General features: G+C 36.6%; 1 protein-coding gene across 2 annotated transcripts in view; it reads right to left on the bottom strand.

Annotated features, from left to right (window-relative positions):
* The window catches only part of RYR2 (ryanodine receptor 2), a gene marked incomplete at its 5' end in the record, with an annotated part of 721,806 nt that overhangs the window by 199,391 nt on the left and 503,452 nt on the right, over positions 1 to 18,963 (bottom strand). For both annotated transcript variants that reach the window (XM_082674159.1, XM_082674158.1), the window contains 9 exons: positions 1,459 to 1,579; positions 4,272 to 4,377; positions 6,128 to 6,314; positions 6,861 to 6,996; positions 9,790 to 9,893; positions 10,103 to 10,235; positions 11,901 to 12,015; positions 16,241 to 16,514; positions 18,247 to 18,390. In XM_082674159.1, coding sequence (XP_082530285.1) covers positions 1,459 to 1,579; positions 4,272 to 4,377; positions 6,128 to 6,314; positions 6,861 to 6,996; positions 9,790 to 9,893; positions 10,103 to 10,235; positions 11,901 to 12,015; positions 16,241 to 16,514; positions 18,247 to 18,390 — 1,320 coding nt within the window. The remainder of the gene's footprint in view (positions 1 to 1,458; positions 1,580 to 4,271; positions 4,378 to 6,127; positions 6,315 to 6,860; positions 6,997 to 9,789; positions 9,894 to 10,102; positions 10,236 to 11,900; positions 12,016 to 16,240; positions 16,515 to 18,246; positions 18,391 to 18,963) is intronic.

Below are 18,963 nucleotides of genomic sequence, written 5' to 3'. Positions count from 1 at the left end.
GAGCAAAACTGCCATTGGAAAAAAGGGAGAATAAAGTATAATTTGGGACCTAACATATCTTTTAGGTGCCTTCAGTAACTGCTTAAATTTTTTTATGGGAGGCAGAGAGTGAATTACCAACAGGGAATTAGGCCTTGGGCCCAGGCCATGTGCCATTTCTGTTGTAGTCTGGGCTAGTGCAGGGGCTCAGCATGGGGGAGAATCGGGGCCCTATCACCACCTCCACAGTAAAGCATCAGCTCCTCACTCCATCCTTCCTGAGCTGGGCCCTCCCATCTCCTCCCAACCTAACACAAGCAGGGCTGTAAGGAATCACAGCTTCTGGGCGTTTATATGGAGAGTCTGTTGACTTTATTTTACATGCTTTTGAGTTAACATTGGAAAATTAATCACAAGCAGTTCTAAACCAAAGATGGCACGTTGTAAAAGAACGATAAACGTTGAGTTAAAATGGGGAGAAACAAATCTTTCCAAAATGTTCTCCTCAGTCTTGAAAAGGGCACTTCTTTCAACACACTGGCAATTTTTAAGTCACTAAGTCAAAACCTATGACCATTGTTTTAGAAAAAAAGCATTATAAGAAAGTGACCAAGAAAACTATCAAAAAGAGTGAATTAAGGTGTTGCTGTCAAGAAAGAGAAGAACAGGGGACCAAAGAACTCTAGGAGAGACATTAGATAAAACAGCTGAGATGCTTATTTCCCTTTTCTGGAAACTGAAATGTCACCTGAAGAAGACTTAAAATCTCTTTGGAAACAGAGCTTGGTTAAAAACAATGCATGTAGAAAATATTTTATAAAAAATATATTTTTTAAATTGGGGTATAGCTGCTTTACAATGTTGTGTTAGTTTCTGCTGTATGATGAAGTGAATCACCTATATGTATACATATATTCCCTCCCTCTTGGACCTCCCTCACACCACCCTCCACCCCACCGCTCTAGGTCACCACAGAGCACCAAGCTGAGCTCCCGGTGCTATACAGCAGGTTGCCACTAGCTATCTTTTTTACACATGGTAGGGTATATATGTCAATCCTAATCTCCCAATTCATCCCTCTATGTTCACACATCCGTTTTCTACATCTGCCTCTCTATTCCTGCCCTGCCAATTGGTTCATCTGTATCATTTTTCTAGATTTCACAGATATGTGTTAACATACATACAGTGGAATATTACTCAGCCATAAAAAGGAATGAAATTGGGTCATTTGTAGAGATGTGGATGGATCTAGAGTCTGTCGTACAGAGTGAGGTCGGAAAGAGAAAAACAAATATTGTATATTAACACATATGTGTGGAATCTAGAAGAATGATACAGATGTAGTTCATTTTTTAAAAGAAACTTATGTAGTGTAACTATGCTGCAGGGAAAGAAACCGTGGGTACTGATGATCTTATTGAAAACATCACACCATCCACGACCTACTGAATTACAAAGAATGGAAATTCACCTTACCTTTGGCTATCGTTGGCATCTGAAAAGCAATGCTGATTACTCCCACCAAATCTCCCAGTGGAATCAGGGATCTCAAAATAGACCTGATTCTGATGGCTTCTCCCTTAGCAGCATGAATCAACTACAGGCAGAAAAATAAAGGAACAAAGAATAACTGTGTGAAATCAATGTTCTAATTCTATCTAGAAAATTGGAAGAATGGGAATCCAAGTCTAAAATAATTTTCTGTTCATTATATAAAGTTAGACCTCTTTAATAATAGAACCACTCTATGATGCAGCAATTCCAATCCTGGGTATATATCCAAAGAAAACAGAAACACAAATTCAAAAACATATAGGTACCCAAATGTTCATAGCAGAATTGCCTAGATATAGCACCCTAAGTGTCCATCAACAGAAGAATGGATAAAGATGTGGTGTATGCGTCTATCTTTCTATATCTATCTATATCTATATAGATATATAGATAGACACACACACACACAACAGAATACTACTCAGCCATAAAAAAGAATGAAATGTTGCCATTTGCAACAGAATGGGTAGAACTGGAGGGCATTAGCCTTAGTGAAATAAGTCCGACAGAGAAATACAAATACTGTACATGATCACTGTATGTGGAATCTAAAAGATAAAACAAATGAACAAATATAACAAAACAGAAACAGACCCACAGTTACAGAAAACAAACTAGTGGATACCAGTGGGGAGAGGGAAGGGGGGAGGGGCAAGACAGGGGTAGGGAATGAAGAGATATAAGCTATTATGTATAAATAAATAAGATACAAGGTTATATTGTACAGCACAGGGAACACAGCCAATATTTTATAATAACTTTAAATAGAGTATAACCTATGACAATACTGAATTACTATGTTGTACACCTGAAACTAATATAATATTGTAAATCAATTATACTTTAATTAAAAATTTTTTTAATTAAAAATAAATAATAAAGTTGAAACTCTCTCAGAAAGTGCTGTTTCAGGCTTACAGACAGATATTTACTTGCCACACAATTTTCATTGACTTCAGCACACACTGAGTCACATGCTGCAGTCTAGGCCAACAGGTATATTCATCAGAATAATAGTTTTTATCCTCTCTGGGGTATTAAAGTATTTTAAGACTGATAAGTCTGTGAATGCTTAACCCCCCAAATTACATATAAATATCTATCCATAACATGAGCAATAATACTAATGGAAAAATTATTATCTTTAGGTTCTGAACATACACTAATATTTAGGCTGGTTTAGCCTTTTTTGTTTTGTGATAAAAATGTCATTGTATATCCACCTATATTCTACCCTGATTTCTCCCAGGGATGGGTTTATAATGTTGGGGAAAATGGTGAACATGGATCCTAACAGGTGTTTTAGACCTTCACTGGCTAATGAAGTATCTATGAAGATCGTGGACCTGACATAGTCAAGGATCTCAGCCCATCTCTGCAACAGACTGGAAGCTTCCAATGCCAGGGAACGCATCTGTTCCTTCACCACAGAGTGTGAAACAGAAGCACAATTTCTGACACCTAGGAAGTCCTCAATTAATAGTTGTTGAAGGTGAATACATTTCTGAAGTGCCAAGGTTAGTCCCTTATTAAGTCACTTGGTTGTTTTTCCCTTTAATATAATAGAACAGAAATCTTCTATTTATTAGCATAATTTCTCTCACGGTTCCTTTGATTTTCCACTTTAACAGGAAAAGAATGAATATTGTGGGCATAAAGTTTTTTCTCTGCAATGACCTTCCAGCACACAAATTTTTGATAGTCTATTCCCATTTACTATAATGAAAATCTCACTGATAGCAAGTTAAGTCGTTACCAAAACTCAAACTCCAGGTTTTCTAACATTCTAATATTTCTCCATCCTGCGATTCCTCTCTGTTCACAACAAAAGATTACATCCAGAAAGCAAGGAAGTTTTAACCTATGGGTGTGAGAGAAAGAGACAAAAACAAACGAGCAAACCCCGCTCCTCCTACACCCCCCCCCCACAAAAAAAGACATAGATTCGAAGGGTAGGGAGAAAGGTGATGTGTTGTAACTAACAGTCACTTTGGCTTCATGCTCAGAGCAGTTAGAAGTGTATTTGCTTTCTTCCCCAGGACTGGTCAATGTGCTTCAGACTCTGGCTATTTCCCATCAACAGATCATGAAGCTAATTTTATGGACCCTGGCTAGCATTTTTTAAATTAATATAATGGAAGAAAGCAGAATAGATTAGAATAAAGTAGAAAATAGCAGAATGTATTACAGAGTAAAAGTAAATATCGTTCCATGAACTTCAATTACCTTTTGGTCAAAAAGTTTATGAAAACTCTAATCAATAGGGTCTACATAGCTCTTTCCTTTCCCATGACCTGCTCCCAGCCCCACTTTCCCTTAAACCAGTGGCCAGCATGTAGCAGCTCCTTCAAAAGGACTAAATATTATATAGCAAGGAAACAACCCTTGGTAGGAGTGGTGCTTTCTGCATGCACTAAAACAGGAAAGGACACTGTATAGGAAAAATAAGTTCTTTCCTTCTTAAAGTGTGGGGAGGCTTATATGAGTTTTAGAGATATATTAGTAACTGACTAGTCTATTAATGACTCATAACGAAATCTCATCACTAATTTTTGTAACCAAGAAGATATTTCCAACTAAACAAACACTTGTTCAGCAATGAGGCTGCAGCAATTATTTTTAATGGAGCATGAAGATTGATGGTTTTGGATACTTTTGTGGTTTTTGCAAGTGACGGATGTCTTAACAAAGAGGAATAAGCCAGGATTTTTGTTCTTGGACCCCACGGCACTTACATGCATTTCGGGAGCACAGCGTCCTAACAGGTCAATCAAAGCTGCATAAAAAGTCATGATGGCATTCCCCATGTGGATGGTATCATCTTCCTCCTCTTCTGTATCACTTTCGTGGATTTTTCAAAAGAAACAGAAAGAAAAGAAAACGAGATAATAAAATGACGTTTCAGATTTATTAAATACTTCTCAGAGGAAAGGGACCAGTACGGTAATTAATTCTGCTTCTTCTGACACTTTTCACATATGTGTTTAATATACAGCTTGACATTTCAAAAAGGAAAATAAAAATGGGTTAAAGACAAGATTTGAGATTCTATCACCAAGAAGGCATCTGTGGGAATATTAAGATTCCTTCAAAACGGAAAAAAAAGAGGAATTATGAATTTGATGGGTTCTGCTTATTTCTACTGGCAGACAAGATATTAACAGAAAATAACTGACTGAAGAACTTGGTAAGTTTACTTTTGTCAACAGCATACATTTAGAGAAAGGGTGACAAAGATCTGTCCTATAAGATGACATATACAAGGCACCCAGTAAGGTGATTTGCCCAGAGTACTTCATAAACGTGATTTCATTTACTCACCTCTCTTTACTCTGCCCCACCCACTCACTCCCAAGTAATACAACATGAAAAATATAAATATTTCATTATCTCGTTGATGAGAGACAAATGTGGATGGCCCTGGAAGATCGTGTCATTCCTTGTTTAGTGGCCTGGCCGACAGCTGCCTCAGCTGGACTCAGCAGTCTGCAGAGTAACAGCAAGGCCTGTTGACAATATCGTTCCTTGCAAGCAATGCTGTTCCCAAGGTCCTCAGCTGCACACCCACTCAGGTGGTACTCGACCAGCAATCTCTTGGTATATTTTCTATTTGTTAGAAAAACTAAGGGATTCCTAGTTCCTCAACAGCTAACTGATAAATATGTAACTTGCTCTTGGAGCGCTCCCAGCCTGGAACCCTGGCCTTGCTGTCGATGGAACATTCACGCGAGGTCTCTAAGTGGGAGAACCAGGGTTTGCAGGACTACCTCTTTGCTTGGAAAATTGCCTCCAATAAGCCCTATGTTATATCTTTACCAGTGGTGCTAGCAGTGTGGTTGCATGGGCCCCTAGCAGGACACTCAGCTCCATAGATTAAAAAAATAGGAAGCTGGGACTTCCCTGGAGGTCCAGTGGTTAAGACTCCATGCTTCCACTGCAGAGAACATGGGTTCGATCCCTGGTCATGGAACTAGATCCTGCATGCCACGTGATGTGGCCAAAAAAGAAAAAAAGGAAGCAACACGCTTGGATGAATTTATTGCTGGAATCAAGTATTCACAACAAAGACTATGGAGAAATGTAAGGTAGTCGCTGCCTCCCTGGTCACCAAGACCTTAATAAAGCATTTTACTCCCCAAGGTGACAACATCCCCTTTTCTCTGCCAACACACCAGTTTAGTTAAGTCCCCATCCTCTTGCTAAAGGTCTCTTTCTCTTACTATTATCGTGAAAACTCGTTCCAGCTAGCCTCCCAGTAAACTCTATTCTAATTTCAAAGGCTCACCTCCCATCATTTGTAAGAACTCACTGCTCCCTAGAGCCCTGAGAAAATTCACAAAATACATCTCCTCCTACAACCTAAGTTTTTTTCGACTAAATCCATACCATCTTCCTGAGGTCCCTCTTTGCTCATTCACCCTATTCCAGCAGCAAATTCCATCCCTTCTCTCAAAACACATTTCATTTTCAAGGGAAGAAATCCGGAGTACCAGAGAATTATACTGCAATTAAGAGAACGCAAATTATATTTTGTAAAATTAAAAGTCAAGTGGTTATCATTTAATCTTAAGAGTGTGTATATTCGACCTACGGGGTTTTGCTGGATCCACTAGTTGGTGAGGGACCATCTCGAGAAGGATCCTCAGCTATTTTTATGGCTTCTTCCATGGCTGCGAGCAGACCATTCCCACCTTCCCCCCTCAAGGCAGGACCGAAACACTCAGGCCTCCGGATGAGCAATCTCACCACGACATTTGCATTCTCCTCCACGCTTTCCCCTAAGATCAAACGGGGAACAGGAGTAAGCAAACGTTGACTACATGGAAGTTCTGAGCAAACAATGTTATACTAATCTGCTTATATTTAAAGAAAAATAACTAAAACCTAATAAGGTAGTAGTAAAGCCAAAGTTGAATCCAAATTACTAGTGTTCTGTCCAGAAGACTCAGTAAACATCTTTTCTTGCCCTTAAAATTTTCCAAGTAAAGAAAAGCATGATGGAGGTATAAACTATTCATTTTTGTTAATTTGTTATAGGAAGTGAAGTCTTGATCCTAGCTATTATTAGAGTCTAATTATTAAAACAGCAAGAATGTAAGTGCCTACAAATTTTTATTTAATAATGAAAGCCCAGCATCACGATCAAAATAAATATTACAAAATAAATTATTACTGTGAAAAAGCCTACTGATTATAAAATATTCAATTTCTTTACTACTATCTACTTCCTTCATGAAAATGCTGTGATGCCTCATTATTTTATACATCTATTTTTTTGGCAGTTTTAATAATGACCATAAAAGACCCTAAGCGATTCATCCTACCATTACAGAAGACAGCAAATCTGAGAAAGTCAAGATATCTCTCTCCTTCAACTGGATTCCACCCAATGTCTGGATAACCCTTCGACACCAGCATCTGACAACTTTGCAGTCCACAACCAGCCAAATATCGCACTACCTGCAAAAACAAGGTGATAAACAAAAACGTTATCCCTTGGGTGAGATACTCATTAGAAACTTGCACTAGACATGGTAAATGTTATTATCAAGGGATGGTTTAAAATGAATGCATTTTTGCAAGTTCTTTTTAATCTCATGACCATCTATATGAACCCCCTTTAGTAAAACCTTAGAATTAAGAAATACTGACAAACTGTAACAAAGTGCTATCATAGTAAAAATGTTTATGAATGAACTCTATGAAAGAAAAATATTCCTAAATTTCGTATCATTTGAGACTTTTACCTACAAGAGTCATAATATTTGATAAACTTCAAAAATGCCTAATGGCCTCTGGCCCGGTATAAAACCTGAATCCATCTGAGATAGTGAAAGATCCATCTGAGATACGATGATATTTTAAAGAAGTGAATTTATTTCCAAAATAAAATATCAGTGTAATGGGGCAAGGGGTGTGTGTGAGAGGACACCTAGAGAAGTGGAGAAAACTAAGCTCAGAGTCAAATATCGTTGGGTTCAAATCTGACCTGCATTAGAACTTAGTGTATCATCTTGAACCACGGTTTCACTGTCTATTAAGTTTGGGAGGATACTACCAACCTTTCTGCTTTGTTAAACTTAACACATTAAAATTTCTGCTTAGCTTGGCCTTTTAAAATATTCTGTCTTATTGTGAATGTTGGTTCTCTATATAAGATTTCATAACAGAACCAGTTTTAAAAGAAATCCCTAAAAAAAAAAAAAAAAAAAAAAAGGAATCCCAAAAGAAGTCACTATCAATGGTAGCAGATGGTTGGAGGAGCAACTTATCAAACAAAATAAGCTACACCCAGCTCAGTCACAAGCTAAGCCAGGCTTAAAAATAAATAAATAATAAAGCTAAAAATATTTTACATCATCCTTATTGAGGTATAATTTATGTATAATAAATTCATCTATTTAAAGTATAAATTCAATGGTCTTTGAGAGATTTATCCATCTGTAAGAACCCACAACCAAGATGTAGAGCATTTTCCATTGCTCCTCAGGTCCCCGTGTCTTTTGCAGACCATCCGTCCCTACAAACCTTGGTCCTGACAACCTGCTTTCTGCCACTACAAACTAGCTTACATGTTCTAGGACACTGATACATGCAGTCATCCATTATGGCTTTTCTGAGCCTGGCTTATTTCACTCAGAATAACGATTTTGAGATTCACTCATGCTGGAGTACATGTCAGTCCCTCATTGCTTTTTACAGCCTAATCATGGCATCTCACTACTTATGGAAATATCCCAGTGTTGTTTATCCATTCACCAGTTGTCTGGTGAGCTGTCTCCAATTTGGGGCTCAGATGAATAAAGCCATTATCAACATCCATGTACACATCTCTATGTGGACATATATTTGTATTACTATTGAGTAACTACCTAGGAGTGGAAAGGCTAGGGGCATATTTATGTTAGGTATATTTAACTTATTAAAAATAATGCCAAACTGCTTTCCAACTGACTTAACCATTTTTCATCCCAACAGCAGTAGATGAGCGTTCCAGTTGCTCCAAAGCCTACTCAGTGTTCAGCATTGTCTACTTTTTAAAAATACTAGCTATTTTATCAGTGTGTAGATAAAAACATTTCAAATTATATATGGGAGAAAATTCTTCAGAGGTTATTTAGAGATGCAAAGCTTCATGACAGTTGACTGTCAACGTCAGAGGGTTTGGGGAAGAGTTCACTTTTTCACGCTTTCAACAGCTATGCGTTGAGCATCTACCCAGTGCCAATGCTAAGACTGGGAAAAAGCAATGAGCAGCGAGAAATAAATGCCCTGTACTCACTGGCCTTACATGATGGTAAGGAGTAGATTTTGATAAATACATAAATATACAGATTTTAGTAAAATATATTTATAGTAAAATGTAATTTTAAACCATAAATATTTAAACTATAGCACGGACATGGAAGAACTGAAAAGAAGGTGACTTTGGAGCAATGACTGAAAGGATGTCTGGAAAAGAGCCATGAGGACGGCTGGCAGAAGAATATTGCAGACGGAGGGAACAGCAAGGGCAAAGGCCCTAGGGCAGGAGCACACCTAGCAAGTTCCAGTGACAGCAAGGGGTCCAGCGTGGCTGGAGCAAAAAGAGAGACCCGGAGAACTGCAGGAAATGAACTAAGACTGATTGGATGGAGCTATTGCAATGCCTCTAAGTGTATGCTCAAAGTGAGATAGGAAGTCTTTCGAGAGTTCTGGGCAGAGGATTAATATGATCCTTTCAAGAGACTCACTCTGGCTGCAAGGGAGGGATCAGGAAGACCACTTAGAATGCAACTGCAATTAAAACATGTGGGAAATTTATCCATATTTTGGTAAACATATATGTGGCCTAATATGCTTAGAGTGCATGGCCTTCAGTATATCAATGATACCTTGCACTGTAATATGCAAACTTCTGTGATATAAATTGTATATATAAGATGTTAAAGCAATTTCTTTTAAGAAATCTAAACTGTATGATTCAAGCAAAAGTGACAGCAGATTACCGGGAAAGGACAAAAACACAAAAGAATATAGAGTAAGTTGATTCTCTTTCCAAAGAAAAATGCACGTGATCAGAGAAAATACCTTATCTCAAATTTCTTGTTCTTTATAATTTATAATATTACATGTAAGTGTAACATATTTATAATACATAGTATATTATAATTATAATAATTATAACTATAGTATAATTACATTTAAATATCTTGAGAAACACTATGAACAAGTGTAATTCACACAGACACACGGGGCAGGGATGCTGTTTACCTTTTCCAGATCTGGCTCCCGCAAAGCTAAGGCTAGTTCATTATTATCCATCACCGAGGCTGCTGCCACGTCCAGTGGCGTTGAACCTCTCATAGCTGGTGAGGCTGTTAATTGAAACAAAGATGAAACAAAACCTGAACTGCGCTGCAACTATGAATTCCATGTAAAAAAACAACTTTCACTTAGAATTCAATTTCTAAATGCAATACGTATCGCACTAATCCAACTTAATTTACATTAAAGCTTAATTTTAAAATCCAATATGTAAATCCCTTTCACCTTAGAGATTAAATGAAAGTCATAATTTACTTACCAAGACCAACACTGCTGTTTTCCAGTAAATAACTGAGATGATCGAACATTGCTTTCTGATTCTGCCTACTTATACGACAGAAGTAACAGAGAAAACGGCAACAGTTGGCCACCATCTTGGGAAAAGTGATTTCCTACATAGAGAGCATTTAGTTAGCTGGGAAAGCAAAGGATCTTTATAAAACTGAGTTCTGAAGCTGAGGTCTCAATCAGATTGCCCATCCGTGTGTGCCCATGTCTGCCAAGCCTCAGGTACAGAAGACCTTCTTATGTCCAGACTTGGACTCATCTAGTCCTAGAGCCACCAAAGATCAAGGCTGGCACTAATTTGAAGCCTCTCTGCCATCATGGGTTGATCTGGAATTAATCTACAGCCCTAACCCTAAAGGTGGCATGGGCCTGGTTCAGGAACCAGGCAGGCTCAGCTGTGATTCCTGATTCGCATTATTAGCTGTGCTTCCTTGGGGAATTATGCAATCTCACTGGTTCTCTTCTGTAAAATTGTAATAAGATGGGTGATAATATTTACTTGAGGCAAAGGAGGGAGAGTTCAATGAGACATATTGTGAAAAATACCCAGTTTAATATTTGGAACCACATAATAGGATGTTCTTATCATCAGTGTCGCTGTTGTATTATTATTAAAATTCCGGGAACTCACATCTTCCCTGACTGGCACATGACTCATCTCCTATGATGAACACCCTTCCTGGAAGGTCTGCCTGCTGGGCCCCAGCAAACACATCTCCCCTGAGACCTAGCTCTTATTCTAGTATGCCACAGATAATCCCTAAAGACTCTAAGTCCTTCTTAAACAGAGTATTTTATAAATATCTTTACAGGTCTGTCTAATTGGTAGTCGGAACATGAGAAATATGGACTCACGTCTATATTTTGAAAAATACATTTTAAAATTTCAAAAAAGACCTGAAACATTTTGCAAATCAGAGGTCATGAAATTGTACTGCTTTATATGGAGTTATATATTATATTATTCTATTTGTTTGGTTTTAAATTTTAATCATTTAAAAATGCACCTTAGTGTCTTACAACAAATGCTATAGAGCATCATCTTCAAATCTTGGTCTGGATCAGGAATTTAGTGGGACCAACTGTTGTCTGAATCAAGGGAACGGGTGGGTCTGAAGAGCATGCTTGTGTTATGGACTTCTAATGTGATGGGAATGGATTTATAATTCAAAATCTTACAAAATTAGCATAGTATTAACTTTTAAGGTTTCTAAATATCCCCGAAGTGAGGATAATCTAGGAGATAGCAAATTACATGGCATAAAAAAATTGTTATCAATATCAAAGAAAAAACTACAGTCAGACCTCTATATTTGTAGGTTCTACATCTGCAGATTCAACCAAAACGCAAAAAATGCCGAAAGTTCTAAAAAGCAAAACTTGGATTTGCTACATGACAGCATCTATTTTCATAGCATTTACATTGTATGAGGTATTATAAATGATCTAGACGTGAGTTAAAGTATATGAGAGGATGTGCATTCAGTTATACACGAATGCTACACCATTTTACCTAAGAGACTCGAGCATCTGTGGATTTTGGTATCTGCAGGAAGGTCCTGCAACCAATCCCTTGTGGATACTGGGGGATGACTGTAGAAGCATATCCAACTCTCAGTCTGTACAGTTTTGTCCAATTTTTTTCAAAAAGTGTTCTTTAAAAAACAGTCCTAATAGAATTTATAGAAGTTCTCATTAAGAATATGCCATGTACATATTCTAGGAGGTTACAATAAATGGCATCCCAAGAATCAAAGGGTTTCCTTTACCTTGGACTCCCCACCTCCAAGGACATTCACCATGACCTCCATCACTGTCTCGTGCATCCCAAGTGCCCTCATGAGATTAGGGTGCTGGTAAAACACTTTGTTATTCATGATATCCCTAGAAAGGACAACACAGGTACAAGGGAAACACAGAAGTCAGCGCAAAATTTAAATAAAAACGTATCTGAGATCATGATAAATCTTCTGGAAATAATTACTGGCATGTATGGAAAAGTAAGAGCAATCATCAAGCCATAGAAGTTCATAAGTGCAATTGGGTCTTCCTCAAAAATACTGACAGCCTACCAAAAACAGCATGCAAGTCTTCTACTCCTCTCGATCATAAGAAATGTACTAAATAGGTAAACATTCATTTACATGAAACAGACTTTGTGACACTTATTCCTAGTTTTATGAATATCTAAATTCAATCTTATTTTGTTTAACCTTATTTTGTACAGAAATATGAAGCAGTGTTATACCATGTTCTTATGAAAATTTCTATATAAATAATTGTTGTGTAAGCATCTCTGCTTTTCATATATGCTTTTTTAGTACTATATTCATTATTTGTATGTTTAATAACAGTAGTGTTATTTCCTGCCACATTTATGTTACCATTCTGGCGAAATGCTTTTAAAGGATACATATTCTCCCAGAGACACTGAATACACACGAAGTCCAGGTACGAGTAATCCAACTCATTAAAAGGGACACTTAATTTAAAGAAACAGCAGCAGACGATACCTAGAATGTTTTGTACTATTATTATTGCATTACACATTATTACAATACTTATGCAAAGGTACTTTTAAAGATCTTAATGTTTAGCAGTCCTTGCAAATAAACAGCTCTGTTGATTTTTATTTTAACATATAGCAAATCACGCAAGAGTCTTTTCTATAAAACACTTTCTTGTCGGAGCCAGAGCAAGAAAATAATGTACAATCAACGAGAAACCTGAAACTTTCCCTTTGAATCACGTTACCTTAATTGAGTCAGTCATCTATTCATTTAGTCATATGCTAACTTTTAGTTATTCTGGCTACATCAAGAAAGTGGAATAGTGTGAGTCTTTTCTTTTCTTTATTTTTTTTTAGTTTTTCACTTTTAATTTAGCTTTGTTTAGGTCTGTGCTAATGAAGACAGTTTTTAGGTAGCACAACTCAGAAAAATGACTTGGGGGTCCAGGGCTAATACAGGTCTGATCTATTTAATGCAAGGATGAATAAGGTAAACAAAGACATCCTTTCCTTCACATCAGATAGCAGCATAATTATCAAGAGAACCTTCAACTCTCAAACCACAGATGTAATCATGAGATCTGTTCTCCTGTTAATTCAAATCCTTTTGCATGACCTAACTTTGGAAGGTATCTAATTGAAAAATCTCATTTGCCTTTAGTTCTAGGTAAATTAAACGGATTTTTAATTCTACCACCAGTAGGCAGATTGTCGCGTATTAAATGTGTCATTTTAGGATCTTCCTAATACCACAAAAAAGTAACATTTTATCTTGTTTCATAATCATTTTGAGTTGTATCCCTATTGAGTGATTTATACGTTAATAGTACATCTTACTTGTTCCATGGTCATTTAAGAAAGAAAGTGCGCTACATTTCCTGGAAGGCTTTCTTTCTCATTTAATTAAGATCACTTCTCAGGAGAGGCCCCCTCAGGTTAGATTTAAGTACTAATATTCCAAAAAAAAAAAAAAAGGCTTATGCACAGACAATTATAAATAAAGAACATTAGCTTGTGTTGTTCAGGTTTTTCTGTTTTCCCTCTTTGTCTCATTAGTATACTGACTTTTTTAGTGTGCAATCATTATGATTTTCGGAATATAATCTCCCAGTTTTATGATTTCAAATACTTAATAGTCCCACAGGAAATATATAGTATCGTGTTCTGAATTTAAAATGTACATAAATATCACATAATCTGAGTCTTTCCATACTTTCGTTTCCCCTCAGAATTATTTTTCTAGCCAAAGAAAACATCGGTTATTCTATTTCCTTAGTTGTTTTTCAAAGAGCCAACGCTGAGTTTTTTTAATCCTTTTTATTATTTGTGTTTTATTTTACCTATGTCACTAGTCACCATTATCTCCTCTGTTATCTGTTATTTAGAGAACCAGATTAGCTTTTTTTTGGTTGGGGGTGCTAAATATTTGTCTTTTACATCACTTTTCAACATTCTACATTCCAGATTTTTACAGCCTAACATTTAGGTATTTTCTCTTATGAATATCATACAGCTTAATTTAAGCTGTTATTTTTCTCTGGTATTTTAATTCTCTCATATTTTCTTATCCCCAAATCATGCAAGCTTGTTAATGATTGCTTAGATATATGCATATATGCACCAGTAATATACTCTCTGAAATTGATTACCTCCCATTCTTCTGAATTCCATTTTCTTTTCCAGAATACACAGCCTTTAGAAGGTCTTTCAATGAGGGACTTTAAGTAAACATTCTGAAATATCTTTGTTTTGCCCTCACTCTTAAATATGGAATATAAACTCCAGTATCCAAATCCACATGAAGCACAAACTCATGATGGTGAAATCTTAGTTGAGTAACACATTGTAAATTGATGGCTATCTTCTGTTGGAACTTTGTGATATTTCGTTGAGTTATGATCTCTAGTTTTACAACTGAGAATTCTAAATATTGTTTCTTTTCAAGTGTCCTGGCTTTTTCTATTTGCTTTCAAAATATTCTATTTATCACTGGTTTTATGCTGTTTCACTATAGTCTGTCCAGCTGTAGATGTGGAATGATTTGTACTCTAGGAATCTGTGAATTCATATTTTTCATCAAGCCAATAGCTCATCAAAGTTCCCATTCTACATATAGCTCACCTATTCTGTCTTTTCTATAATTCCTATTCAGCATACGCTGGACCTCCTTATACGATCCCCTATGTCTCTTAACTTCTCTTTCAGTGTTGCATTACTAATTTCCTCAGATCTATGATTCAATTTATTAATTCTCTTCAGCTTTATTTATCTATACTTTTATTAATCACTACTCTTAATTTCAATTATTATATTTTTCATTTCTAGAACGTCTATTTGGATATTTTTCAAATTTTCATGGACCCTTTTTTTGTGTGTGTCTTTTTTTTTGCAGTACGCGGGCCTCTCACCGTTGTGGCCTCTCCCATTGCGGAGCACAGGCTCTGGACGCGCAGGCTCAGCGGCCATGGCTCACGGGCCCAGCCGCTCCGCGGCATGTGGGATCTTCCCGGACCGGGGCACGAACCCGTGTCCCCTGCATCGGCAGGCGGACTCTCAACCACTGCGCCACCAGGGAAGCCCCTATTCTTTCTTATTTTTAAACATTTTAAATACAGTAACTTTACGTTCTCTTTCTGGCATTCTACGATCTGAAATTCTTGTGGGAGGTGTTCTAACTCCACTCTTTATTGTATCTGCAGACCCTTGCCTATGGTGGATTGTTTCCTTAGGTGTTTTGCAAGTTTTGATTGTGGGCTAATCTTTAGTAGTATGTAGGATTTTCCTGCAAGAATTCACAGTGAATTGAGTTGAGAAAGCACACCTCTGGGCCAAATTATATGTTAAGTTCTCAGCTTGGGGATCCTTAGACTACATATGAGGTATAAATGTTAACCCTATTTAAGACTAGTGTATACAAACTATTATATATAGAATGGATAAACAACAAGGTTCTATTGTATGCCACAGGGAACTATATTCAATATCCTGTAATAAACCACAATGGAAAAGAATATGAAAAAGAATGTGTATATATATATATATATATATATATATATATATATATATATAAAATTGAATCACTTTGCTATACACCAAAAGCTAACACAACATTGCAAATCAACTATAACTCAATAAAAAAATGTTAACCCCGAAACCCACATAAAGTACAACCTATGATGTTGGATTCTAAGAACAGTTGTTTTATCCCCCATTCTTTGCTCAAGGCCCAATAGGCATAGGCAAACTTCCTTGTCATTTCCTGCTCGTGACTGTTTGTCCCCCTGTGGATTTTACTGTGTTTTTATTAATCTGTATTTTTTATATGTGATTGTACATTACTGAGAAATTAATAAAATCTAAGATATTTGTTGTATATCATAGCCACCTTAGCATCTAGTTGTAAAATTAGTCATGTTTTGTAATTGAGCAATTTTCCTATTTAGCTTTAAAACATAATCTCTAGAAAAATGACAATCTAATTTAATGATCATAAAATCTAGACAGTGTATTTATACTAATGCACCTACTGTACTACTATTGGGATAAACAACTAGAAAGAAGACATTTATAAGACAAAGGTTGTAATAGTAAATAACCTACCCTAATCCACGAATCATAAGTTTCTCTTCTTCTTTGCCCATTCTCACACTCAGCAGAGAACGAATCTGACCAAGAGATGCCAGCAGGTTGATGGTATCCTCCACGGAAATACCATTGATAGTGTAGGTCTTTGGCAGAGCCCGGACCAGACCCCCAATGCCATCGTACTGTCGATGGAGCAACACGAACATGGCCCTCACCAACTCAGGGTCTTCAATAACAGACTCTTGGGCCCATCGGACCATGGTCTCAGAAATCAACTGCTGAAGAGTGGCTGCAAAGTAATTATGGATACTTCTTTAGAAAGGAGAATAAGAAGACACATTAGATGGGCATTTCAAATGCACATCTCAGACAAGCCAAACTGGTATCAATATTTGTGCCAGAATTTCAAAAATACCTTTTTTGAAAAACATAAACTTCATTTAAATATTCTTCAATGTCAACATGTCAATACCGATGAGTTACAGACATGCAAGGATAAAAATACACAGTATTTTCTTTAAAAACTATTCGTAAAACTAAGGTATTTCAGCTGTTTCAAAATTGTAGTCACTTTTTCAAAACTACTATTGGCAATCCATAGGGCAATCAATGAGTGGTCCTATTACTTTTATTTTCTTTGTTCCATTCTTTTCCTCCCAGAAGATCTGACATCATATATCCTTATAAAGGTCAACCATGGGCATTCAAGGAGCTTTCTTTTTATCCAACTGTCTCCTCATTTGAGTCCTTTGTAGTAGCAACCTCATGAAATTATATTTCTACTTCAACTTGTATCCCTAATTGTCACTTAAAATGTCTTCAAAAAGATTTGATTGTGAAACTGTATTAAGTTGAAAAGTTACCCCATACATAGATTACTTGCAATGTGACAAGCAATATAGCACACTTAAAAGCAACAGAATTCCAAACCTCTTAAAACATATAGTAAAATTATCAAAGCTCAGTAGGGTTGATGTGACTAATTCATACATAGGTACTTAGTTCCTATCATCAGTACACTGTTTGATTTCCAAAAGAAGCTGTTTAACCTGTTTTAATCTATACCATACTAAAACAACAACAACAAAGAAAAAACAAACTACCAATTTTAACCAAATACAAAAGTTAGATAAAATGCCAGTACACTTCCACGTATCTCAAAACCATGTTGTCTTTTTAGGTCAAACAACCGTGTTGTTTTAATAGGTCAAAACTGATAATAATAAAAAGTGATTCATAAGAAACTCTGAACTCTGATTTTGAAGAAGACCTGGCTCAAATTTGGTTGTGATACTGAAGAATAAATTTAGAAGTAATTGTATGGATAAAAGATTTCCCTTGTAAGTTAGTGTGAAAAAAACACAAAATTTTCATGAGTTTTTTTTTTTCTTTCCATAAAAGCCACTAATAAACCAACACTGCATCTTAAATGAATGTAGTCTCAGCAGTGAGACAGGAAGTCAGAGGATCTCACAGACCTACTTCATGAAACCCTTTTGGATGAGCGTGCAGTGTCTCAAGGACCAATTGCCTCAGTGTGCTTATTTGGTTTCAGAGTATCAGTTGTGATTTTTCAGTTAAATATTATATGGATGAATCAGAAATGCATAAGACTTTAGAAAATATTTCAGAACCAAAATATAGTTACAGACAATATCTATTTAAACTTTAAGAAAAGGTTTAACTTGATGCAAGAATATTTGAAAGTCAATAGCATAATATTTAGATATGAAGGCTAAATTACATGCTTTATACCTTCTCTTGATAAGACTGATCCAATCGCTAAATGTTTAGTTCTCTAGGGAGCCCATCCACCCTTTCAAAGCTGCCATCTCTCAATCTGTTCCTACAAATATGGCCTGAGGCTGCTGTCTACTTCTGGCAGCTACAGGCATCTACTTAAGAATCTGATTCTTGGAAGCCGCAAACTCAATTTTCTCACTGGTTCATCTAGTATAATATTTAAGTGATGAGTAAATGCCGTAGTTGAGTCATTGTGGCAGTGCCCTTTCATAACTTACACGACTTCTTGGAGTCACTCTCAACGGGCTTTTCAGCTTGCTTCTTCTTTAGGTATGTCACCTTTTCTACCAAGGACAGCAGGCGTCCTCTAATTGTTAAATCACTGTTTCCATCCAGAGACCCATCTTCATCCAGCTCAATTCCTAGTAGGAAGAAAACAAAGAGAAAGAAGAAGAGAAAAAATAATATTAAAAAAAACATTTAGGATAAATAATTCTCAGGTTTTGCAGGTTTTTCCATTCATAGCTTAAAGCAATGCTGCCATGTCTGAAACAGCTGATGACACTGAGTTAAGCAATCTTGCCCACTAGCACTCATAGGTAAGAGTCACTCATTGCTCTCTCTTCCTTCTTTCTCTTTTTCCCCTGCTCTCGTGATATCAGAGCTATCGGCAGCCAGTACAAAATATAAAACCAAGCAGAGAGGGAAAAGACCCTCTTAGGAGTCAAAATCAATTGTGCTACTTGGGCTAACCCTCAGGCATCTCTTGACCTTGGGCACTGTTTAGACCTACGGTTCTGCCCTGCCTAAAAACCTCCCTAGTCTTTTATCCTCCTTACTTGCTTCCAAAAATATCAGTGATATTTTAATAAGTCGAGGGACAGAGAGAGCAGATATTAGATATCCTAAACTAAGGAATACTTTATGTCTGAAGCAATAATTCTACCATTTTAGAGCACTCCTTTATTTATAGTATATATATAAATGTGTGTGTG

The sequence above is a fragment of the Grampus griseus genome (assembly GCF_964374135.1).
Source record: "Grampus griseus genome assembly, chromosome: 16".
NCBI classification, from domain to species: Eukaryota; Metazoa; Chordata; class Mammalia; order Artiodactyla; family Delphinidae; genus Grampus; species Grampus griseus.
The sequence above is the reverse complement of the archived record's forward strand: the minus strand, read 5'-3'. Positions and strand labels throughout refer to the sequence as shown.